Source organism: Malaclemys terrapin, chromosome 20 (genome assembly GCF_027887155.1).
Source record: "Malaclemys terrapin pileata isolate rMalTer1 chromosome 20, rMalTer1.hap1, whole genome shotgun sequence".
Taxonomy (NCBI): Eukaryota; Metazoa; Chordata; order Testudines; family Emydidae; genus Malaclemys; species Malaclemys terrapin.
In genome coordinates, this window is record NC_071524.1 from 2,839,630 (window position 1) to 2,864,495 (window position 24,866).

General features: G+C 50.5%; 1 protein-coding gene across 2 annotated transcripts in view; it reads right to left on the bottom strand.

The window, feature by feature from the left end:
- Positions 1-20,022: 20,022 nt before the first annotated feature.
- Positions 20,023-24,866, bottom strand: part of LOC128826602 (uncharacterized) — a 75,820-nt gene continuing 70,976 nt past the window's right edge. For both annotated transcript variants that reach the window (XM_054009970.1, XM_054009968.1), the window contains exons 2-3: positions 22,420-22,541; positions 20,023-21,500 (exon numbers count right to left, since the gene is read on the bottom strand). In XM_054009970.1, the coding sequence (XP_053865945.1) occupies positions 20,900-21,500; positions 22,420-22,529 (711 nt within the window). In that variant the 5' untranslated portion in view covers positions 22,530-22,541 and the 3' untranslated portion in view covers positions 20,023-20,899. The remainder of the gene's footprint in view (positions 21,501-22,419; positions 22,542-24,866) is intronic.

Consider the following 24,866-nt stretch of genomic DNA (forward strand, 5'->3'; position numbering starts at 1 on the left):
GCCATCAAACGGGCGAATCGTCTCTCTCATCTCTTTTAGCTGGTGCTTGGGCAGATATGTGGCCACATCCTGGGAATTTCTGCTGTTCTCCTCCCCGTGGAGCAGGCGCCACTCGCTGTGCTCTGAGTGAGTCTTCCCATGTCTAGGCCGGGCAGCTACGATAGGCCAGTTATTCGGGATGTACTGGCCACCGTCCTCAGTGAGCGCCTGATTCATGGCATCCAGCATTTCCTTGGGCAGCTGCTTCTTCAGCTGGGTTGCGTTGGGTTGGTCACACTGCCCACGGGGCAGGCTCACGACGAAGGCGTATTGACGTTGACCTAGTTTGAGGGGCCTGAGAGGGATCAGAGCACAGTGGGGTCAGGGAGAGAAACAGGAATAGGCCCCCCAAATACCCTCTTACCACAAGGCTCCATCTCCCCCTGAACCCCAAACTCACCCCTCCCAGCTCAGGTCCCCTTCTCCCCCCTGCACCCTCAGAATCACCCCTCCAAGCTCTGGGCCCCATCTCCCCATTACAAACCAATAATCACCCCCTCCCATGTCCAGGCTACAGCTCTCTCTGTACCCCTAGAATCACCTCTCCAATCTCCTTCCAGATCCTCCACAATCAGCAACTCCCAGATAGGGGCTCAATCTCCCTCTGCTCCCCCATAACCTCCCCTCCCAGCCGTAGGCTCCATCTCCCCACAGAACGCCCAGAATCACCTTTCCTCATATCTGGGCCCCACCTCCTACACCCTGAGAATCACCCCTCCCAGCTGTGGGCTCAGTCTTCCACCTGCACCCCCAGAAACACCCCCTCCTAGCCATGGGCTTCATCTCCCCCTGTACCCCATTATCAGCCCCTCCCAGTTTTGGTCTCCATCTCCCCCTGGACGTCTAGAATCACCCCTCTCCCAGCTCTGGGCTCTATTTCCCCTCTGCACCCGCAGAATCCCCTCTCTCCAAGACTAATCTAATAATCTAAGTCAGGGGTGAATTCATCACCCAGCATGCTGGGTGCTCTCCGACTATGGTCAGTGTCTGGGCAGAGCTGGGCACAGTGGGGGGGGGCCCTGACCATGCTGGGTTTCCCTACAATCTGGTGGGATCCAACCAGGGCCATTCTCTGCTGCTCTTCACAGCTGGGCTACAGGGGCAGGGAAGGACAGGGACAAACCCCAGGCCGGTCACTCACCTATTCACATGATCCACGATTTTTTTGAGCGCGGTCGGGTCGATGCTCCTGGCGGTCTCTGGACCGAAGCAGAGGAGAAGGGGCAGCAGCAGGAGTCCAGCCCTGGGCATCCATCCCGGCACCTGCACAGGACCCCACAGCGTCAGCGCCCCTGAGCCCAGGGCACAAACCCAGAGCCCCCCCAACCAGGGCCGGTGTAACCACTAGGCGAACTAAGCGGACGCCTAGGGTGCCAAGATTTGGGGGCGCCAAAAAGCGGTGCCCAAAAATTTTGCTACCACCGCTCCCGTCTGGGCAGGGGGAGAACGGCGGGTGGCATGTGTAGGAATCCAGGTGGGGGCTAGGCCAGGCGTGGATGTGCTGCTCGCTCGGAGAGAGTGGAGCTAGGCACCAGCGGGAAGCCGCCTTGCGCTGCCTGGGCTCCGTGGGGAGCAGACCATTGGGTGAGCGGTAAGGGACCTATCGGGGCGTGTGGCGCCATGCCTACACCGCCCCCCTCTCCCCGCGCTCTGCTGCGCCTAGCATCGCAGGGTGGGGGCACCTCCGTTGGGGGCTGGAGGCTTTCGGGGCATTGCATGTGCCATTTCCAGATTGCAGGTGGGGGGGGGGGAGGGGGTGATGGACTTGTCCTCTTGCAGTCCCTGGAGTTTCCTAGGGGAGGATCGGTCTGGGTTCAAAGTGGACAACCCCCCCTCCTTCCCCCGTTGTCCTAATGCAACAAGCCAAGGATCCGAACTACAGCTTCTTTCACCCCTTTCGAGAGGCGCCTCTAATAGTTGCCAGGTGTGCAAAATCAACAACGGTGGGGCCCGATCTGCCCTCAGAGGGTGCCCCAGGACGGCAAGATCAGGCCCCTCCGGCTAGCTAGGCAGCCGCGGCTGAGCCAGTTGTGCTGGCAGTGGCCGATATTCCCCCGCCAAACCCAGCGTTTGCCTGGTCTGGAGCTCTGCAAACACGAGCAGGAATGCGTTTGTCAAAGCCCACATCGCTCGCTCGCTCCCCCTCCACCCCCAATGGTTAGAGCCCTGAAGTTGCATGACCTGTACAGCTCTGTCCAGTAACAGCCCTGGTCACAAACGAACAGCAGCTTACCAAAAACAATTATAAAGCCAGATGATTTCCAGCCTGCATCTGTGTGTCCACATCTACCAGGGCAGCAAAATATGCTGAGCCAGCACTAAATTTTTCATGAAATGTTGCATTACAGTATGGGTGAGCTGTGAAATCTCACCGTGATTACAAGGCAGGAGTGAGCGCTAATGTTCTGTAGTTGCTGTTTCCACACAAATTCAGGGATTTGAGGAAATATATCAACTATACCGAGAACGAAGCAACAAGGTGTCTTTCTTAGAGTGCATGAAAAATTGAAATAATTGGGTTTATTTTGAGATCCTTTGATGTACAATTACAGCTGGCAATAGTCTTTTATTCTTTATCATACTTCCCTTGTTGAGGAGCTGCACATTAACAGTGCAAGACTTTTTTTTTTTCTTTCTTTTTTTTCCCCTAGAGCTGTTGATTGCTTGTGCTACTGGATTTCTTTTCTTTTAGTGGTCTAAGATGTCACAGAAAACACAGCACCCTCATTTCAGGTAACACTTCCCTGGATTTGTTTGGGTGATAAATGTTTTGATCTTGAAAATGTGTAGAAGTGGGGAGGGAGGGTGCAAGGTGGAAGATTCGCCTAGGGCCCCCAACCCACATCCCCTAGCCCCTGCTGTGCTACCAACAGGAGAGGGGGCAGTCAGACCCTCTGGGGCTACATGGGGGGAGAGGGAGTCATCAGGGTTTCCAAGGGTAGGAGGAGGTGGAGGGCAGGAAGCACTCCCCTGGTGCTCCATGGGATAGTGAAGGTGGGGGGCAGAGGGGATTCATAAGAACATAAGAATAGCCATAGTGGGTCAGACCAAAGGTCCATCTAGCCCAGCATCCTGTCTACCGACAGTGGCCAATGGCACGTGCCCCAGAGTTTATGAACAGAACAGGGAATCATCAAGTCACCCATCCCATGTTGCCCATTCTCAGCTTCTAACAAACAGAGGCTAGGGACACCATTCCTGCCCATCCTGGCTTATAGCCATTGATGGACCTGTCCAGGTCCGGCGCAACCCATTAGGCGACCTAGGTGGTTGCCTAGGGCGCTAACATTTGGGGGGCGGCGACCGCGGCAGCCGGATCTTCGGCCGCCCTGGTCATCGGCGGTATTTTGGGGATGGGATATTCCGCAGCCTCTGTTGGGAGCGGCATTTTGGGGGCGGGACCTTCCACCACCTAGGGCAGCAAAAAAGCTGGCGGCGCTCCTGGACCTGTCCTCCATGAATGTATCTAGTTCTTTTTTGAACCCTGTTATAGTCTTGGCCTTTACAACATCCTCTGGCAAAGAGTTCCACAGGTTGAATATGCATTGGGTGAAGAAATACTTCCTTTTATTTGTTGTAAACCTGCTGCCTATTAATTTCATTGGGTGGCCCCTAGTTCGTGTTGTGATGTTACCAGGGCCGGCTCCAGGCACCAGCCCACCAAGCTTGTGCTTGGGGCGGCACCTGGAGGGGGGCAGCGCGGCGCTCCGGCCCCTGGGGAGAGCGGGGCCACGGCCGGGCTCGCCGCCCTCCCCCCGGCGCTCTGGCCGCCCTCCCCCCCGGCGGCCTTCCCCCGGCTGCCGGGGGGAGAGCGGTGAGCCCTGGCTGGGGCTTGCCGCCCTCTCGCCGCCCTGCCCCCTGCACTCTGGCCGCCGGCGGGAGAACGGAGCCCCGGCCGGGGCTCGCCGCCCTCCTCCCAGGGCTCCGGCCGCCCTCTCCCCGGGGCTCGCCGCGTCCTCCCAGGGCTCCGGACGCCCTCCCCCTCCCAGGGCGGGGGGGGCGGCCGGCGGCTTTTTTGCCTGGGGCGGCAAAAAAGCCAGAGCCGGCCCTGGATGTTACATCCCATATTCTTCATAAAAATATGGTATGACTAAGAGATACTTCATGTAAAATGGCTCATGTAAAATATCATTGGAAAGGTTATGATTTACTGAATGTGCTTATCCAATTTGTATACATGTATCATTTATGTATCTGAAGTTAGGAATATTGACTATGTAACAATTACAACTGTGTGTGTACTTGGGAAAACACCCACCAGACAGTAAGGCTGTGTTGACACAGCCTTGTCGCTAAAAGTCAGCATGTGTGAATGCTCTCGGTTGGTATTTTTTCGGCACTTTTGTCAACAAAATACTTCCAGCCCCGTGAGCGGCATTAGCTTTGTCAGGAGGAGAGCGCTCCTGCCGACAAAGCCGCATTCACACTGCCACTTGTGTCGGCAAAAATTTGTCTTTCACAGAGGGCCTTTTTTAAGTACCCGTGAAAGACAAAAGTTTTGTCAACAACGTTGCAGTGTAGACAAGCCCTGAGAGGCTTCCTGGGACCCAGCTGTGACACTACCAGGGCAGGTGGTCCTGTCACCTGATACAAAATACCACCTTGGACACTGCTGGTACTTTTCTTCTGTAGGGGGATGGGGATCAAACAAAGGCTTCGCACTTTAGGTCAATCCTTTTAAAGGGCTGGGGAGGGGGTTGATCTGGACTCTCCTCCATTGCCTACCCAAGAAGAAGGACTGCTGAGAGAACCTGAAGGGAAAGGCAGGGGTGAGTCCAGACTGAGACAGGGGTCCAGTCTGTAAGAAGAAATAACTGGAACTCTAAGCTACAGAAACTCTGCATCCTGCCTAATTCAACATTTAGGGTGAGAAATTACATTTTGTAACCTGTTTCTTTAGTGAATCAAGCTTAGTTTGCGTGTTTTGTTTTATTTGTTTAGTAATCTGCTTTGTTCTGTTTGCTATCACCTATAATCACTTATAATCTGCCCTTTATAGTTAACAAATTTGTTTTGTTTATTATTAAACCCACTTTGTGCAATTTCTAACTGGGGGGGGCAAGGAATTGTGCATATCTCTCTTCACATTGAGGAAGAGGGTGAATTTTTATGAGCTTGTGCTGTGCAGATCTTTCTATACAGCACTGGACAATATACTTTTGGCTCTGCACTCCAAAGGAGGTGGGTACCTGAGTGCTGGGGCAAGTCCCTTCAGCTGAGTCTTCCCAGAGCCGATCTGAGTGTCTGTGTCTTTCTGCAGCTGGCTGTGGCCATGCCTGTGTGTGTGCTAGAGGAGGCTTAAGAGCCCAGCTCAGCAAGACAGGGTAAAGAGGGCCCAGGCTGGCAGAACAGGCAGGCTCAGTGGTATCTCAGTACATCAGGTGGCACCTTAAGGGGGGCCAACCCATCACACACGTGTTATGAGAAGGAATAAATAACACTTCCTTATTTACTTTCTCCACAGAGTCATGATTTTATGGACCTCCATCGTATCCTCCCTTAGTTGTTTCTTTTCCAAGATGAAAAGTTCCAATCTGATTAATCTCTCCTCATACAGAAGCTATTCCATACCCCTGATCTTTTTTGTTATCCTTTTCAGAACCTTTTCCAATTCCAATATATCTTTGCTGAGATGGGGCAACCAGAGTGGCACGCAGCATTCGTGATCATAGAATCATAGACTATAGGACTGGAAGGGACGTGGAGAGGTTATCTAGTCCAGTCCCCTGCACTCATTTTTTATCTAGACCATCCCTGACAGGTGTTAGTCTAACTTGTTCTTAATAATCCCCAATGATGGAGATTCCACAACCTCCGTAGGCAATTTATTTTGATGTTTATTTTGATGATGTGGGCGTACCATGGATTTATATAGAGGCAATACGATATTTTCTGTCTTATTATCCCTCCCTCTCTTAATGATTCCCAGCACTCTGTTCGCTTTTTTTTTTTTTTTTTTTTACATAGAAGAACATAAATTGTTAGGCAAAAGTCAACATGGTTTCTGTAAAGGAAAATTGTGTCTTACTAATCTATTAGAGTTCTTTAAAGGGGTCAACAAACATGTGGACAAGGGGGATCCAGTGGACATAGTGTACTTAGATTTCCAGAAAGCCTTTGACAAGGTCGCTCACCAAAGGCTCTTACGTAAATTAAGTTGTCAAGGGATAAAAGGGAAGGTCATTTCATGGATTGAGAACTGGTTAAAAGACAGGGAACAAAGGGTAGGAATTAATGGTAAATTCTCAGAATGGAGAGGGGTAACTAGTGGTGTTCCCCAAGGATCAGTCCTAGGACCAATCCTATTCAACTTATTCATAAATGATCTGGAGAAAGGGGTAAAAAGTGAGGTGGCAAAGTTTGCAGATGATACTAAACTGCTCAAGATAGTTAAGACTAAAGCAGACTGTGAAGAACTTCAAAAAGAATTCACAAAACTAAGTGATTGGGCAACAAAATGGCAAATGAAATTTAATGTGGATAAATGTAAAGTAATGCACATTGGAAAAAATAACTCCAACTATACATACAATGATGGGGGCTAATTTAGCTACAACAAATCAGGAAAAAGATCTTGGAGTCATTGTGGATAGTTCTCTGAAGATGTCCACGCAGTGTGCAGAGGAGGTCAAAAAAGCAAACAGGATGTTAGGAATATTAAAAAGTGGATAGAGAATAAGACTGAGAATATATTATTGCCCTTATATAAATCGATGGTACGCCCACATCTCGAATACTGCGTACAGATGTGGTCTCCTCTTCTCAAAAAAGATATACTGGCACTGGAAAAGGTTCAGAGAAGGGCAACTAAAATGATTAGGGGTTTGGAACGGGTCCCATATGAGGAGAGATTAAAGAGGCTAGGACTTTTCAGCTTGGCAAAGAGGAGACTAAGGGGGGATATGATAGAGGTCTATAAAATCATGAGTGATGTGGAGAAAATAGATAAGGAAAAGTTATTTACTTATTCCCATAATACAAGAACTAGGGGTCACCAAATGAAATTAATAGGCAGCAGGTTTAAAACAAATAAAAGGAAGTTCTACTTTACACAGCGCACAGTGAACTTGCGGAACTCCTTACCTGAGGAGGTTGTGAAGGCTAGGACTATAACTGCGTTTAAAAGAACTGGATCAATTCATGGTGGTTAAGTCCATTAATGGCTATTAGCCAGGACGGGTAAGGAATGGTGTCCCTAGCCTCTGTTTGTCAGAGGGTGGAGATGGATGGCAGGAGAGAGATCACTTGATCATTGCCTGTTAGGTTCACTCCCTCTGGGGCACCTGGCATTGGCCACTGTCGGTAGACAGGATACTGGGCTGGATGGACCTTTGGTCTGACCCGGTACGGCCGTTCTTATGTTCTTATTTTTTGACTGCCGCTGCACATTGAGTGGATATTTTCATCCACCACGACTCCAAGATCTTTTTCTTGAGTGGTAACAGCTAATTTAGGCCCCATCGTTTTGTAGGTATAATTGGGATTTTTTTTCCCAATGTGCATTACTTTTCATTGATCAACATCACATTTCATCTGCTGTTTTGCTGCCCAGACACCCAGTTTGCTGAGATCCTTTTGTAACCCTTCGCAGTCTGCTTTGGACTTAACTCTGAAGTAGTTTTGTATCATCTGCAAATTTTGCCACCTCACTGTTTACCCCTTTTACCAGATCATTTATGAACATCTTGCATAGCACTGGTCCCAGTACAGATCCCTGGGTGGGGATGCCGCTAATTACCTCTCTCCCCGGGGCTCCATGGGGTAGTGAGGGCAGGGGATTCCCCTGGGCTCCATGGGGCAGAGGTGTTGGGGGTTAGGGGGGCTCACCTGGGGCTCCATGGCGGGTGGTGAAGGGTCCCTGTCTCTGCTGACAGATGCTCACACTCACTCCTGGTGCGACGGGCTCCCTGCACTGCTCTGTGCAGCGCTGCCCCAGGCAGACCAGGTGAATCGCGGGGGGGGGGGGGGGGGGGGGCTGCTGGCCACAGACTCCGGAATCTGGGGGCAGGTGACAGGCCGGGGGGCTGAACAGGGGCTCTGAGAACTTCCTGCTCATCGCAGTGTGACAGCAGCGCGGTCACTGCGGTGCCGGGCTTACCAAGGGACCAGAACCGCCCCCATGCGGGGGTAAGCCCAGCGGGCGCCGGGGCAGGAGCCACCCGCAGGTGCCGCACGGCAGCCGCCACCCAGCGCTGCACCCCGGGCTCGGCCAAGCGGCCGGAGCCGGCCAGGGGATGCGGCAGGGCGGCGCGGAGCAGCGGGAGCGGGACTGGTGCTGCGGGGGGCGCTGCTCTGCGGGGCCCCGCGTTCCGCTCTCCGGCCGGGGCGCGGCTCCCTCCCTCCGCGGCTCAGCCCCTGGCGGGCCGGTCACTCCCCCAGCCGGCTCTGGGTCCCCTCTGCCCCGGCGGGGAGCCGCTGCTGCTGGGGTGAGCGCTCCGCCCGGACACTCGCCCCGACCCTCCCCGCTGCGCTGCCCCTGCCGGCGCCGGGCCGGGCTGGAGGCGAAGGGGGAGCAGCCCGGACACCTGCCCCCCAGTTACAAGTCAGCCCCGGGCGCCAGCCCCCCAAGCCTGTCAGCCCGCAGCCAGCCACTCCTCTCCCCCTAGACCCCGCACTAACTGCCCACGGCCCCCAGAGATTCCCGGTCCAGGATTTGCCTTTAGTCCGCCGATGTAAAGAACCATGTGTCCCCAAGACAGGCTGAGCTGGGGGGCAGACAGATCAGAGGACCCGGGGGACTATCGGTGGCTCCATGTTAAGGCTGGTACAGGCCTGAATAGGTTACAGGGGATAATTGGTTGGGAACAGCTAATTATAGGGCTCCAGCCAACTCAGGTTTGTGCCCTGCGTCCTGACAGTCTGTCCGGAGATCGGCACTCGCGCTCTTCAGCCAGTGCAGGCCGCATTACAGACCAACCCGGCCACAACACCGCAAACAATCTCCCGGCCTCACGCAGGGATGGACGCTGGGCTCTAGATCTGAGTTAAGAGCTCCCAGGGTGGCTCTGTGGGTTCTAGACTGGATTGGTGCACACTTGGGGAGAGGGACAGGGTTCTAGATCACAGTTTGGCGCACTTGGGGATGAGGTTTTACACTGGAGCACACCCAGCGATGGGGTTCTAGATTGGGGTACACATTAAAATGGGGTTCTGGATTGGAGCTTGGTGCCTGTTTGGGAAGTCTTTCTATTATACTCAGTGATCCAGAATCGCATGGGCAGTGAGGGAGGCCAGTGGCAGAAAGAGCCGCACGCGGTTTCCAGCCCCGCTCCATTGTCTATATCTGCCCAGTATCACAGGGGAAGCTGTGTTAGCCTGGATCTGTAAAAAGCAACAAACAGTCCTGTGGCACCTTACAGACTAACAGACATATTGGAGCATAAGCTTTCGTGGGTGAATACCCACTTCATCAGACGCATGTCACATGGTGCCACAGGACTCTTTGTTGCTTTATATCTGCCCAGTCAGGCAGGGGTTGGACGTATCATCCCTGACACAGTCCTGGTAGCCGCTGTTGTCGCAGCGCAGCAGGGGCACGTCGCGCAGCCGGTGACCTGAGCAAACATCTACCCTTCTATCTCTAAGGGTACGTCTATACTTACCTCCAGGTTCGGCGGTAAGCAATCGATCTTCTGGGATCGATTTATCGCGTCTTGTCTAGACGTGATAAATCAATCCTGGATCGATCCCGGAAGTGCTCGCCGTCGACGCCGGTACTCCTGCTCCGTGAGAGAAGTACGCGGAGTCGACGGGGGAGCCTGCCTGCCATGTGTGGACCTTTGGTAAGTACCTTTAAGTTCGAACTAAGGTACTTCGACTTCAGCTACGTTAGTCACGTAGCTGAAGTTGCGTATCTTAGTTCGAACTGGGGGGTTAGTGTGGACCAGCCCGAACAATGCAGACTTGCATTTCAAAGCTCTATTCATTTACATATCTTCCTAACCAGTCTCTAAAGTTCGGCCATGGGTCAGGTCAGTCTGTGAGTTAATTAACTCTTTCTGGCACTGTTACCTTTCAATGAGATATTATATTATACTTATAACGTCACAGCTGGTGCTTGTGCAGATAGGTGGCCACATTCTGGGGGTTACTGTAGGTGGCATGGGGCAGCGTGGCGGCGAAGGCGTATTGACTGTTAACTCCGAAGTTACTGAAAGAGGGCAGGAGACAGAGGTGTCAGGGGACACCCGGCTCCTGGAACTGAGCCAGGAGATGCCTAGTAGAAGGGAGAGAAAGGGGAATGGTTTATTTTATATATAACTTATAACTTAATAGAGAAGTATAATCATATATCATCATAGCTAATGTCATTTATAATAGAATAGACTATAAAATAAATGAAAACAAAGAGTCTTTTCAGAAGGAAAAATTAAATGACACAAAATTTCATCCAAATTGACACAATGCCAGTTTTCATTTCAAGGCAACTGCATTTTCCAATTGAAAACCCACCATCAGAAATTTTTTGAGCAGCCCCATTGTTTATTCTTAATCTTCTGGTAGCGCTTACGAGCCCCAGAGATGGACAAGTACCTCGTAGTGCTAGGTGCTGTATATTATTTATTATGTGTTAGGACAGCACTTGGGAACCAAGGCATGGACCAATGTCCCATTGTTCTAGGTGCTGTACAAGATTTATTAGGTGCATTACGGTAGTCCTAGGAGTACCAGTCATGCACAGGACCCCATTGTGTTAGGTGCTGTACAAACTCAGACCAGCTCCATCTCACCCCAGGATCTCCATCCCCCAGCCCTGAGAATGTCCAATACAGCAGAGCAACCTGCAAAGACAGTGCAGATGATTCCTCCGTTGCAGGTGAGACGCTGGCAGACCAGGTCCCAGCTCGTGACAAAGTCCGCGTGTCTCAGCTGAACTGTGATGAACACTGAGCTGGGCTCAGTCTGGCTCACTGTGCGTTGATGCTGGTCACGCAGGTATTAGAACTCGTCCCCATCCCCCTGTTGTTTTCTTGGAACTGGTTGAAATAAGTGTGGGAAATGGTTTGGGGTGTTATTTCCTGTTGGTTTCTATGAAGGGACACCTTCAGTTTCAAAGTTAAAAACGGCAAAGTGTTCATTATACAGTTTATTTTATAGGCTAACCGATAGTGAAGTCAAGTTCTTTATTTTAGAACCTAAGTAAGTTCTATTTGAAGTGTTAAGATCAGTAAAACAAGGGCAAGAGTTGCTCGCAGTTTGGCTTTAAAAAACTTCGCCAGAAAATACATTCACAAACACGAAGGAGGTTTAGTACAACTAAGAAATAACAAAATGATCTCTGACCATTGTAATACCATAAAGTTTTGTAAGTCAGGTGTTTATTGTAAAAACAGAGCAGAGGAAAAGCGAGGCTGAGCTGGTGACAGGAATAGTTGTCAAATGTCTGCTTGTGGCTTGTAGCTCGCTGGGAGGAAATTAAACAAAAAATTTAAGTTACTCAAAAAAACCCAGCAAACTTGGAAGGAAAAAGAAAAGGCTTTTAAGGAGTTAACAAATCGGCTACATGTCCTGTCGGAGAAGCAATTAGTCCTTTTTCCAAAGAAGCAGGAGTTCAAGAAAAAGGGAGAATGAAGTCGGCATCAAGTGCAGAAAGCAGGAAAGGAAACACGCTTTTGGCAGGAGCGAGCGGCTGGGCTGCCAGCTTACAATCGTGGGGCGGATATAAATCAAACCGTGGTCAGCTGTTGAAAAGAATCAGGGAGTTGAAAAGTGTTTGTCACGTGTTAGAGAGATGAGATTTGTAGCAGTGCAAAGTGCCCACTGTTAAGAGAGAGAAAGAGAAAGCACAGAGGTGCAGACAGTGACACAAATTGTAAAAAAAAATAGAAAATAAGTTAAAGGAGGACGAAGCATCAGTTCCCATCCCCATTGGTCTGGTGGCACCAACAGAAATAAAGCAACCAGTGGAGCTAATTACTTACAAGCCAATAATGACTTTAACTATAACCCCAGCGGGAGAATATAGACAAGAAATGTAGGTGTACTTTGGATAGTTAAATTCAGACAGGCCGGGTCAGACTGGAGGATGGTGATGTTTTTAAAAGTGGGAATAGGGAAAATTGCTTGGTTCCCTATTAAAGTAGGTTGCTTTGGAGTAAAACCAAAATTTTGGTTTGTAAGAGGACACTCCAAGGTACCTTTTTTGATTAGTTACCATGCAAAATTGGCTATTTTTCGCATAGGTTACCCTTTTCATTTGGAGGTTTTTGTCTTGGTTAGCCTTACCAAGCATGACGATGATGATGATTTACTTTGTAACTTCTTTTCCTGTAGTTCACACAGAACAGTGTCTGTTTTAAACACATTACATCTGCAGATGTCCTGAGGCCATTTTTTAGAGCAACAGGCCATCGGTGGCACTTTCCAGGTTGGAGTTTGAGTGTGAATGGCTGATCTCCTGCAGAAGGTGTCACGTCCTGCCCAACAAGAAAGGTCTATCGATATCTGATGGACCATTATAGGTCATTAAAGAGGACAAAAGCCATTGGTTGTTCTGCTCTCCTTCTTCCCCCCACCCCATGAAAATCAGTCATGCAAGTGGATTCTTCCCCTCAGCTGAGTTTGCACAAGGGAGGAAGGGGATAAAAATGCCTGAGAAGAAGCAACTGGATCTCTATGTTACTTGGACTCTGGGGGGCAAGGTTTTCAAGGCATAAGCAAGAGATCCCCAGCTGCTTAGCCTGGGTTAGCCTTAAAGGACACATAAAGCTTACTTAAATATATAACCTTCTATTACCTTTTGAAATTTACAATTGTAACTTGTTTGTGTTCCTATGTTCACCTGCTTTAACCTTCTCAATAAATTTCATGTTTCCATTTCCTAGTTAATAAATCTGTATATAGTTTATTATAGGATTGGCTACAAGTGTTGTCTTTGGTGTGAGATCTAAGGTGCACATGACGTGGGGTAAGTGATTGGCCCTTTGGGACTGAGAGTAACCTGAATATTGCTGTGATTCTTGGTGTAAAGGACCATCGGTGGCCAAGGCACACTTCAAATACAACAACTATTTGTTCTATTGGAAGTGTTAAGATCAGTAAAACAAGGGCAAGAGTTACTCGCAGTTTGGCTTTTAAAAAACTTTGTCGGAAAATACATTCACAAACACGAAAGAGGATTAATACAACCAGGGGCGGCTCTAGCTTTTTTGTTGCCCCAAGCACGGCAGGCAGGCTGCCTTCGGCGGCGTGCCTGCGGGAGGTCCACCGGTCCCACGGCTTCGGCATACCCGCTGCCGAATTGCTGCCGAATCCACGGGACCGGCGGACCTCCCGCAGGCAAGCCGCCGAAGGCAGCCTGCCTGCCGCCCTCGCAGGGACTGGCAGGGCACCCCCCGTGGCTTGCCGCCCCAGGCACGTGCTTGGAGCGCTGGCGCCTGGAGCCGCCGCTGAATACAACTAAGAAATAGCAAAATGATCTCTGACCATTGTAATCCATAAAGTTTTGTAAGTCAGGTGTTTAATGTAAAAACAGAGCAGAAGAAAAGAAAGGCTGAGCTGGTGACAGGAATAGCTGTCGAATGTCTGCTCGTGGCTTGTAGCTCGCTGGGGGGAAATTAAACAAAACATTTAAGCTATTCAAAAAAAGTGAGCAGACTTTGAAGGACACTCCAAGGGACCATATTAGTACCTTTTCTGATTGGTTATCATGCAAAATTGGCTATTTTTAGCATAGGTTACCCTTTTTATTGGAGTTTTTTACTTGGTTAGCCTTACCAGGCATGACGATGATGATGATGATTTATTTTGTAACTTCTTTTCCTGTAGTTCACACAGAACAGTGTCTGTTTTAAACACATTACATCTGCAGATGTCCTGAGGCCCTTTTTTAGAACAACAGTGCGAAAGTTTGAGAACCACTGCTGTAGCGTATGCAGACAAGTAGTCCACAGGGTCCCCTTCTATCTCCTCAGAGGCAGCCAACTCTATACGAGGTGAGGCTGTTCAGAGGGGAGAAGGAAATGAGTCAACAGAGGCCACAGGACGATTCGAGGGTGCTGGGCCTTGGCCTTCTAGCATCAGCTCATTCAAGCATGCTCAGAGTTCCCGAATATCCTGTCGTTGAGCCTCAAGCGTCTGCTGCACTGCCTCAAACATTGTTACAACTGAGTTCTCATCTCTGCGGGAGGCGGTGATCTGGATCCCTGCAGGCGGGAATGGTTCGGGGCTGCATCTGAAAAGAAAGGAACACGGTTCCGGGCCCCCACACGGAGTTTAAACGCATAACCCTGTTGAGGGGTACGTCCACTCGAAGGTCCAGGATTCTTACGTGGGTCAGTTCATTTTGCCAACGCTGGTACCTAGGGAATTTAGGAACACCTCGGCCTAACCCTGGAGGTCCCTCAATCCTCACGGTTGGATTAGCTTGTGGTTCCCGAAGCTTAGCAACAGGGGCTCCGCGACGACCTACTTTTGGGCCTCTCTGGGAATGTGCCTTGTCCAATAGGGCCAATGCCTCCTTCAAAGAAGTGTCATCATTTATATGCATGTTAACCCTTTCCTGCAAATGGGGAAGAGAGTTATTGACCAACAGACTAACATCTTGTGGCTTATCTGTTGTTCTTCTTTATGTGATTGTGCCATGTTGCACTTAGGTGTGGATGGACTTGATGTGGGGACTCATTGGGTCTTTGCTTTAGGTTAGACAGGATGGCCACTCCAGCTTGCCCTGGGTGCTGGTTATGTTCCAATAGGGCTACTGTTTTTTTAAAAGATCTCTCTCCTCCCCTATACTCAGGGGGTAAGGTACTTCATGATGCTTGATTCACTCTGGGCTGTAGGATTTTAACCCAATTTTCCCTTTGTAAGTCAAACACTTTCACTGTTACTTGCACACCCTGTGCATGCATCACAACCGAAGAATTCCTCGTCATTCCTACTTGCTTAGCGACCAAATTTAGGGTCTTAATATCTGTTACAACTGCTACGGGGCAATCTGAATCAGAATCTGGGGTTTTCTCTCTGGATTAGGATCTGGACTTTTTCCATCTGGATCGGAATCTATGGTTTTAGGCTTCGACTTCCCAATGGAGGGGATGGGCTTCTGTGACATTATCTGATTAGAATATGACCATATAGATCATTGTTGCAACCACTGTTCTATATTTGCAGTAAATATTGTACAAAGGTTGTGGAGAGAGGTGTCTATGGAAAGGTTATGTTTTGCTGGTTATTAATTCTGCTATCTGTATGCATGTAGCGTTTTTGTATGTGAAGTTATAAGTACTGGAATATCCACCAGCTTTATGGGATTGTCTGCCCCATTCTTTGCACTTCACCCTAATTGAGTGACCATAGCTATCCCCCCACTGGGGCACCGGTCACAGCCAGATACGCCATGCAAGATATCTGCAAAAATGTTATAATTTGCCAGGTATGATAAACTTGTTTATATGTTTGTATCACCTTTGTACTATGAGTTATGGGTTTGTATGTATGTCTGTATTTCAAACTTGTGCTATGCTTCTGGGTGACACCCCAGACAGTTTGGCATCAGCACTGCCTAGCCTGCTTGATGGCCCATTAAGGACCATCAGCTATACAATTGTCCCATTGACGGATAGCAGATACACCTTATGACTCAGCCAGGCAGGCAGGGGCTGCCTATGGACAGAACTCGAAGGCTTCCAGGCCCTGTGCTGGGCAGCTTGTGTTTGAAACAAAGGAAGCACAGGCCGTATGGCAAAAGACTATAAAAGAGAGCTTCATCTTCTCCATTTTGTCTTCAATCCTGCTTCTGACCTCTGGAGGAACCTTGCAACAAACTGAAACTCTGAACAAGGGACCGAATGACCCATCCCAGCTGGGGATGTTCCAGAGACTTGACTTAAGCCAGCAGTTTATTCCATCACTGCTACAAGCCTGAACCAAGAACTTGGCCATTACTGTATATAATTGATTCCTTTAAACTATTTTAACTCTCACCTTTCTTTCTTTCTTTTTATAAATAAATCTTTAGATTTTAGATACTAAAGGATTGGCACCAGCGTGATTTTTGGGTAAGATCTAAGTTGTGTATTGTCCTGGGTGTGTGGCTGGTCCTTTGGGATCAGAAGAACTTATTATTTGATGAGACTGAATCCAGTGTTTTTGGTGGTGATATAAGAACTGGAATGCCTGAGGAAACTGCCTTTATGTTTTCTTGTTAGCCAGTGTGGTGAGACAGGAGTTTACTTTTGTGGCTGGTTGGTATATATTATAAAAGAATAACCACCATTTTGGGGTTGTGTTTGCCCTATTTCTCAGCAGTTCGTCCTGAATTTGGCATCCTCAGTTGTGACCCACTAAAGCGCGGTTACAGGTTATTTTACCCGAATAACCATTTTCCTTATCAAAGTTATCAGAACTGTCCCCTGAATATAATCCTGGGCGAGCAGGGTAACTTTCCATAAAACCTCTACGTCCTACACATAAGGCATCTCCACACTGATGCAGGACATCCCTCAGTCCATTAAGACTTGGTGTTACTGGGTGTTCTACAGGCACACCAGGTGATACCAGCATATACCAAGGGGGTGAAGAAGGTTCATGAAATTTTAGGGATCTAGGCAGTGTTGGTGATTGCTCAGATGCCAATAAGTGCCCACCCGAAGGGGCTGGGTCTTCCGGCCTACATGGTTGCCAGTGTAACACTGGGTGGAGGAGCAGGAATGGCATATCCCTTTGTTGTTGTGTCTTTCTTTGTTGTAACCTAGAGATTACTACATCACAGCCACTAGCTACTTGTGTCACCTGTGATGCCGCATTTTTTAGTGCCTGAACCAGGGGTCTCAAACTCAAATGACCATGAGGGCCACATGAGGACTAATACATTGGCCCGAGGGCCGCATTACTGACACCTCCCCGCTGCCGCCCTCAGCCCCGCCCCCATTCCACCCCTTCTATGAGGCCCCGCCCCTGCCCCGCCTCTTCCCACCCCTTCCCTGCCCCCATTCCAACCCCTTCCCTGAAATCCCCACCCCAACTCTGCCCCCTCCCTGCCCCCAGGGAGTGCAGGAGGGGTGTGGGGTGTGGCAGGGGCTCAGGGCAGAGAGTTGGGGTGTTTGGTGCAGGGTGGTGAGGGGTACAGCAAGGGGTTAGAGTGCAGGGTGCAGCGGGGGCTCAGGGCAGTGGGTTGGGGTGCAGGAGGGGTGCGGGGTAAGGCAGGGGGTTAGGGCAGAGGGTCAGGGTGCAGGAGGGGTGCGGGGTGCGGCAGGGGGCTCAGGGCAGGGGGTCGGGGTGCAGGAGGGGTGTGGGGTAAGGCAGGGGGTTAGGGCAGAGGGTCAGGGGTGCAGGAGGGGTGCGGGGTGCGGCAGGGGGCTCAGGGCAGGAGGTTCGGCTGCAGGAGGGGTTTGGGGAGCAGGATCTGGCCCGGCGCGTACCGGAGGCAGGGCAGGCTCCCTGCCTGCCTGCCTGTCTGCCCTGCCCCCGCGCTGCTCCGGGAAGAGGCTGGAACATGGGGAAGGGGGGGCAGAGGGGCTGTGTATTGGCTACGGTTCCCCATTCTTGGCAGAGACTAACAAATTTATTTGAGCATAAGCTTTCGTGGGCTACAGCCCACTTCTTCGGATGCATGGAGTGGAAAATACAGTAGGAAGATATATATATACACACACAGAGAACATGAAACAATGGGTGTTACCATAGACACTATAAGGAGAAGAACAGGAGTACTTGTGGCACCTTAGAGACTAACAAATTTATTAGAGCATAAGCTTTCGTGGACTACAGCCCACTTCTTCGGATGCATAGTCTCCAAGGTGTCACAAGTACTCCTGTTCTTCTTTTTGCGGATACAGACTAACACGGCTGCTACTCTGAAACTATAAGGAGAGAGATCAGTTAAGGTGAGCTATTATCAGCAAGAGATAACGTGATCGTTCTCCTTTATTTGACATTGGTGAGGCCTCATCTGGAATACTGTGTCCAGTTTTGGGCCCCACACTACAAGTAGGATGTGGAAAAATTGGAAAGAGTCCAGCGGAGGGCAGGAAAAATGATTAGGGGTCTGGAGCACATGACTTATGAGGAGAGGCTGAGGGAACTGGGATTGTTTAGTCTCCAGAAGAGAAGAATGAGGGGGGATTTGATAGCAGCCTTCAACTACCTGAAGGGGGGTTCCAAAGAGGATGGAGCTCGGCTGTTCTCAGTGGTGGCAGATGACAGAACAAGGAGCAATGGTCTCAAGTTGCAGTGGGGGAGGTCCAGGTTGGATATCAGGAAAAACTATTTCACTAGGAGGGTGGTGAAACACTGGAATGCGTTACCTAGGGAAGTGGTGGAGTCTCCTTCCTTGGAGGTTTTTAAGGCCCGGCTTGACAAAGCCCTGGCTGGGATGATTTAGCTGGGAATTGGTCCTGCTTTGAGCAGGGGGTTGGACTAGATGACCTCTTGAGGTCCCTTCCAACTCTGATATTCTATGATTCTATGATTCTATGATAACACACAGCTCCACCTTCTGCTGTGCCACTGTGGGACTTCCCTTTTCTACCTCAGACAGCCTGAGCTAATAATTACTTACTGTTACTGGGTAAGTAATTATGGTGGGTAAGGAAACTAAGGTTAAATATAGAAGGCTCAAGCACCTATAAAAGGGGTAACCCACCGGGCCAAGAAAGTTTTTCTAAGCTTCAAAACTTGTTTTCTACGTTTCTAAGCTCCAAGCTTCTTTGTTTTTAGTTTATTAGTCTATAGTCTGTAGGTTTTTAATTTTATGTTTTAAGTCAGTCAGTTAAGTAAAACTCTAAATTAGCTTCCATAGCTCTTAGCTCTAGCGTCTCCTAAACTCTGCACCTCCCACTCGATAATTCAAGAACCTGGCCCTGAACTCTCTTGGTAGGCCAAAGTCGAGGCTGGTTCTTTGTCTTCTACCACCAGGTTATCAAGGAAGGGTGTAAGTATATTAATCAAAAGCTTTATAGTCGATAATACCAGATGTATCTTTAAAATAATAGTTCTGCATTTGTCATTCTAATTATTTTACCATTTAATTACTAATTAATTATTATTCCATTTATCTCGGTAAAAGTCTTTAAGGCGATATCTGTCTCCGTGTGAGCATCCTGTCCTACCCCCAAGGGTCCTTTGCAAACTCTGTGTAGCCTAATTCTGGGACAAGAACCTTGTTATCTTCTGATCAAATTAATTGGCAAGACTATAACCCCTATTATCCAAATTAATAATATTAACCTCCTACAATCATGCAACACTCCATGTTAAGGCGGGTACAGCACCTGAAGAGGTTACAGGGGATAATTGGTTGGGAACAGCTAATTATAGAACTCTAGGCAACTCAGGGTTTGTGCCCTGCGTCCTGACAGTCTGTCCGGAGATCGGCACTCGCGCTCTTCAGCCAGTGCAGGCACCGATACAGACTAACCCGGCTACAACAGCACTGCAAACAATCTTCAGAGAAGCTGGTGTTTTAGGGGGAGCTGTATCTTGGGACCCCTTTGGTGAAATGGCTCCAAATTTGGGTAACTCACCTGACCCCAGACCCCCATGTATCACAGCAAATTTCAAGCTAATCCAAGGAAGCATGGAGATTTCATTGTACTTACACCAGATGTATCTTCTCAATCTTGCCCTGCTCTAACAGTCCCTTCTCGGAACCAAGGAGTTTGCAATGGGAGCTGCCATCTGGGGCTGTAAACCTGGTGTTTGGTTCCCAGATGCAGCTCCTGTCAGCCAGTGGAGCAGAGAGAGGGGCTGGGAGCTCTGTCTCCCATCGTGCGCCAGGTGCCCCCCATCCCTGGGGGATCGGGGCTGTCTGCTCAGGGGATCCCCATCCAGGGAGCAGGGGTGGGGCTTCTAGGGATGTTAAGGGGAACTCAGGGACTCTGGACTCAGTAAAACCCAAGCTGCCGCACAGGCTGTCAGCTGGGAGCCAGACTCAACGAGGGGCTGCCCTTGGGGACCCAGCACCTCCACGGGACGATGTGAGACGCCCGAGGCATGGACGGAGATGGGAGACCCAGACGCACAGACAGAGACATTAGACACCAAGATGCTCAGAAGCTTTATTGGCAGCAATCGCAGGGCAGAGAATCAGGAAAAAGTGTCACCTGCAGAATGGAACAACCCCAAAGCAGCCCCCAGTGACAGAGCCCCACACTCCGAGATCCCCTTTGCCCCACCTTGGCTATGGTCCATGCCCAGGAATCCCACCTACCACCATCTGAGTAAGGGGCTCCCCCCTCTCATCCAGCCCCATCATACTGACACTGGGCACAATGTGCCCTGCTCCCATCCACTGCCCCCCCAGCCTTGGGCAGGGATGGAAGCTGGGTTCTAGATCCAAGTTCTGAGCTCACTGGGTGGATGTGGGTTCTAGACTGCAGCTCCGAGACCACCCAGGGATGGGGGTTATGGTCTCGATTGGAGCGTGACACTGCGGGGGATGAGGATTTAGACTGAAGCATGAAGTGCACTGGGGGAATGGCAATTCTGGATTGCAGCACACTTGGGGAGAGGGACGGGCTTCTAGATCACAGATTGGAGCACACCCAGGGATGGGCTCCTAGGCTGGAGCACAACCAGAGCTAGGGATCAGCTTTTACACTAGAGCACTCCCAGCGATGGGGCTCTAGATTGAAGATTTCAGCACATACAGGGATGGGGTTCTAGATGGGAACACACTCTGGAAGGGGTTCTAGGTTGGTGCATACTTGTGAATCGGGTTCTAAATCAGAGCATGCCCATGAACGGGGTTCTAGATTGGAGTATGTCTGTGGATTGGGGTGCACATTAGAATGGGGTTCTGGATTGGAGCTTGGTGCCTGGTTGAGACACGTTTCTTTTACACTCAGCAAGCCAGAAGCGCATGGGCAGTGAAGGAGGCCAGTGGCACAAAGAGCCTCACGTGGTTCTCAGCTCCACTCCATCATTTCTCCTTCTTCCCAGCCAGGCAGGGGTTGTTTCGGGGGTCCACCGAAGCACAGTCCTGGCAGGGGTTGTTGTCGCAGCGCAGCAGGGGCACGTTGCGCAGCCGGTGCCAGGCCTCCAGCAGGTCCTTCCGGGTCACTTCAGGCTTCATGTCATAGTGGAAGATCTTCTGGAACACGAAGGCCTTGTAGTTTTTGTTGATGGCTGAGAAGGCAGCGCTGGTCATCCCCATGATGTTGAATTGCCCAGTCTTGTTCAGACACTTGGTGGAGCAGGGAGAGTTCAAAGTGAATAAGATCAGGCAGCTGTCCCGGCGGTAGGTCCTGGCCGTGAGCTGGGCCACAAGGCTGTTTGGGCCGGAGAGCAGACGCCACTCGCTGTGCTCCGTGTAGTTCCCTTTCGTTGTATTCACTTCCTTTGGCCGGGCGGCCACAATGTTCCCGCTGGGCGGGTTGTACAGGGCATTGGACTGATTTATCGTCGTTCTCATTGAGTTTAGCTCAGTCATGGGCAGATAGGTGGCCACATCCTGGGGGTCGGTGCAGGTGGCATGGGGCAGTGAGACGGCAAAGGCGTATTGATATTTAACTCCACCGTAACTGAAAGAGGGCAGGAGACAGAGGGGTCAGGGGGCACCGGGCTCCTGGGACTGAGCCAGGAGATGCAAAGTAAAAGGGAGAAAAGAGGAATAGGCCCTGAAAAAAAATCCCAGCTCTGGGCTCCATCTCCCCCTACATCCCCCAGAATTTTGTTATTTACACCTCATAACACAAGAACTAGGGGTCACCAAATGAAATTAATAGGCAGCAGGCTTTAAAAAAAGGGGAAGTATTTCTTCACCCAACGCACAGTCAACCTGTGGAACTCTTTGCCAGAGGATGTTGGGAAGGCCAAGACTATAACAGGGCTCAAAACGGAACTAGATAAATTCATGGAGGATAGGTCCATCAATGGCTATTAACCAGGATGGGCAGGGATGGTGTCCATAGCCTCTGTTTGCCAGAAGCTGGGAATGAGCGACAGGGGATGGATCACTTGAACATTACCTGTTCTGTTCATTCCCTCTGGGGCAGCCGGCATTGGCCACTGTCGGCAGACAGGAAACTGGGCTAGATGGACCTTTGGTCTGACCCAGTATGGCCATTCTTATGTTCACCCCCTCCCTCCTCTGGACTCTGTTTCCTTTGGACCCCCAGAATCACCCCTCCAGCTGTAGGCTCCATCTCCCCCTGCACCCCCAGAATCACCCCTAGCAATGATACGGTGTGTGATCTAATGCAGGGGTCAGTGCATCCCTGGCATGCTGGGTGCTCTCTGCCCTCGTTTAGGTGTCTCTAGTGCCTGGCACAATAGCAGCCCCCTGCAGGCAGGGTCTGGGCAGAGCTGGGCACAGTGGGCCCCCCCGACCCTGCTGGGCGTCCCTACAAGCCCGCTGGGTACAACCAGGGACATTCTCTGCTGCTCTTCAGAGCAGGGCTACAGGGAAGGACAGAGACAAACCCCAGGCCGGTCACTCACCGGTTCACATGATCCACAATTTTTTTGAGCGCTGTCAGGTTGATGCTCCCGGCGGTCTCTGGCCCGAAGCAGAGGAGAAGGGGCAGCAGCAGGAGTCCAGCCCTGGGCATCCATCCCGGCACCTGCACAGGACCCCGCAGTGTCAGCGCCCCTGAGCCCAGGGGACAAACCCAGAGCCCCCCAACCCACATCCCCTAGCTCCTGGTGTGCTACCAACAGGAGAGGGGGCAGTGGGGTTCCCTGGGGCATTGGGGGAATTGGGGAGCAGGCAGGACTCTGCTGAGGTGCCATGGGGCAGGATAGATGGGTGGCAGAGGGGACTCCCTGAGGCTGGGTGGAGGTGGGTGGCAGAGGGGACACCCCTGGGCCTATGAGATTGTGTTGAGTGGTTATCTCTAAAATAGGCTGTGGGTTTGGGAAGCACCCAGGTACTAGCTCCCCAAAGACAATAATTGGGGGATAACCGACACCAGGGCGGGTGTCAAACAGCCATCAACAGCCATTGTCCAGCAAGGGAGCTACAATTCAATGACTCACTTGCACGAGACCACACCAGGGAAATTGCTCAACCTTGCCTGGGGACTCAGCAACGTCCCCCAGACATGCCTGGACTTGTACTCTCCCACCTCATGGACTAAGGGTATCAAACAGAACACAGTGGCCCCATGCTTCCTCTTTTTACCTCCCCCCACCCCTGCTGCAAGCAACAAGGACACTGAGAAGACTGAAGACTCCAGCAGAGGAGGTTGGCCCAGGTTTAAGGGACAAACCTGTGAACTATGAACTGCAATATCCAGTGGGGTGAGAAAAACGGCTTAATCTAGATGTTGCCCAGTCTAATAGGGTTGAGCATTTAGACTGTGTGCTTATATTTTATTTTCATTTGGTAACTGTTGTAGGAGCACCAGTGATCTGAACGCTATGTATAACCTGTATGCTCAAAAGGTCTGTTACACTCCCCCTCCTCCCCCTTTGTCTCCTCTCCCTCTCTGAATACCTGTGAAGTGGCTTTCCCCCTCCCCCTCCCTCCTGGAATGGTTGAGGGATGAATGGGCTGGTTGAACAGCCGGAAGATCAGAAGAGCTCCCAGAGAGACAAGGTGTCTGGGACTCTAATTAGGCAGCGCTCACACACCCAATGCATGGACGCTACATGGACGCTGCCCGAGGTGGAGTGTGACCAACCAGATGCAGCCAACTCATCTCTAGTCACAGGCCATGAGGAGCAGGTCGGTAAAAGGGGAAGGGGCCATGTGCTTGGCAGTGCACTCACAAGCTTGTACCTCCCATGAAGGCCCTTCGCCCGGACTGCTTAGCCAGCGGTTCACTGCGTTACATTCCATTGTGCCTCGGGAAGACTTACCTTCATCGCACCGTCCATCGCTGCGCTGTGAGACACTTATCTGGAGACCAAAGCCCTAAGGTAAGTGGGGAAATGGGATCCTGGGAGGAAGCACGAGCAGGAGAGCGCAAGAGGGGAGGACTCCTGTCTCATGCTGAGAAAGAGGGACGATCGATGAGTTATCTTAAGTGCCTATACACAAATGCAAGAAGCCTGGGAAACAAGCAGGGAGAACTGGAAGTCCTGGCACAGTCAGGGAACTATGATGTGATTGGAATAACAGAGACTTGGTGGGATAACTCACATGACTGGAGTACTGTCATGGATGGATATAAACTGTTCAGGAAGGACAGGCAGGGCAGAAAAGGTGGGGGAGTTGCGTTGTATGTAAGAGAGGAGTATGACTGCTCAGAGCTCCGGTATGAAACTGCAGAAAAACTTGAGAGTCTCTGGATAAAGTTGAGAAGTGTGAGCAACAAGGGTGATGTCCTGGTGGGAGTCTGCTATAGACCACCAGACCAGGGGGATGAGGTGGACGAGGCTTTCTTCTGGCAACTAACAGAAGTTGCTAGATCGCAGGCCCTGGTTCTCATGGGAGACTTTAATCACCCTGATATCTGCTGGGAGAGCAATACAGCGGTGCACAGACAATCCAGGAAGTTTTTGGAAAGTGTAGGGGACAATTTCCTGGTGCAAGTGCTGGAGGAACCAACTAGGGGCAGAGCTTTTCTTAACCTGCTGCTCACAAACAGGGAAGAATTAGTAGGGGAAGTAAAAGTGGATGGGAACCTGGGAGGCAGTGACCATGAGATGTTCGAGTTCAGGATCCTGACAGAAGGAAGAAAGGAGAGCAGCAGAATACGGACCCTGGACTTCAGAAAAGCAGACTTTGACTCCCTCAGGGAACAGATGGGCAGGATCCCCTGGGAGAATAACATGAAGGGCAAAGGGGTCCAGGAGAGCTGGCTGTATTTTAAAGAATCCTTATTGCGGTTGCAGGAACAAACCATCCTGGTGTGTAGAAAGAATAGTAAATATGACAGGCGACCAGCTTGGCTTAACAGTGAAATCCTTGCTGATCTTAAACGCAAAAAAGAAGTTTACAA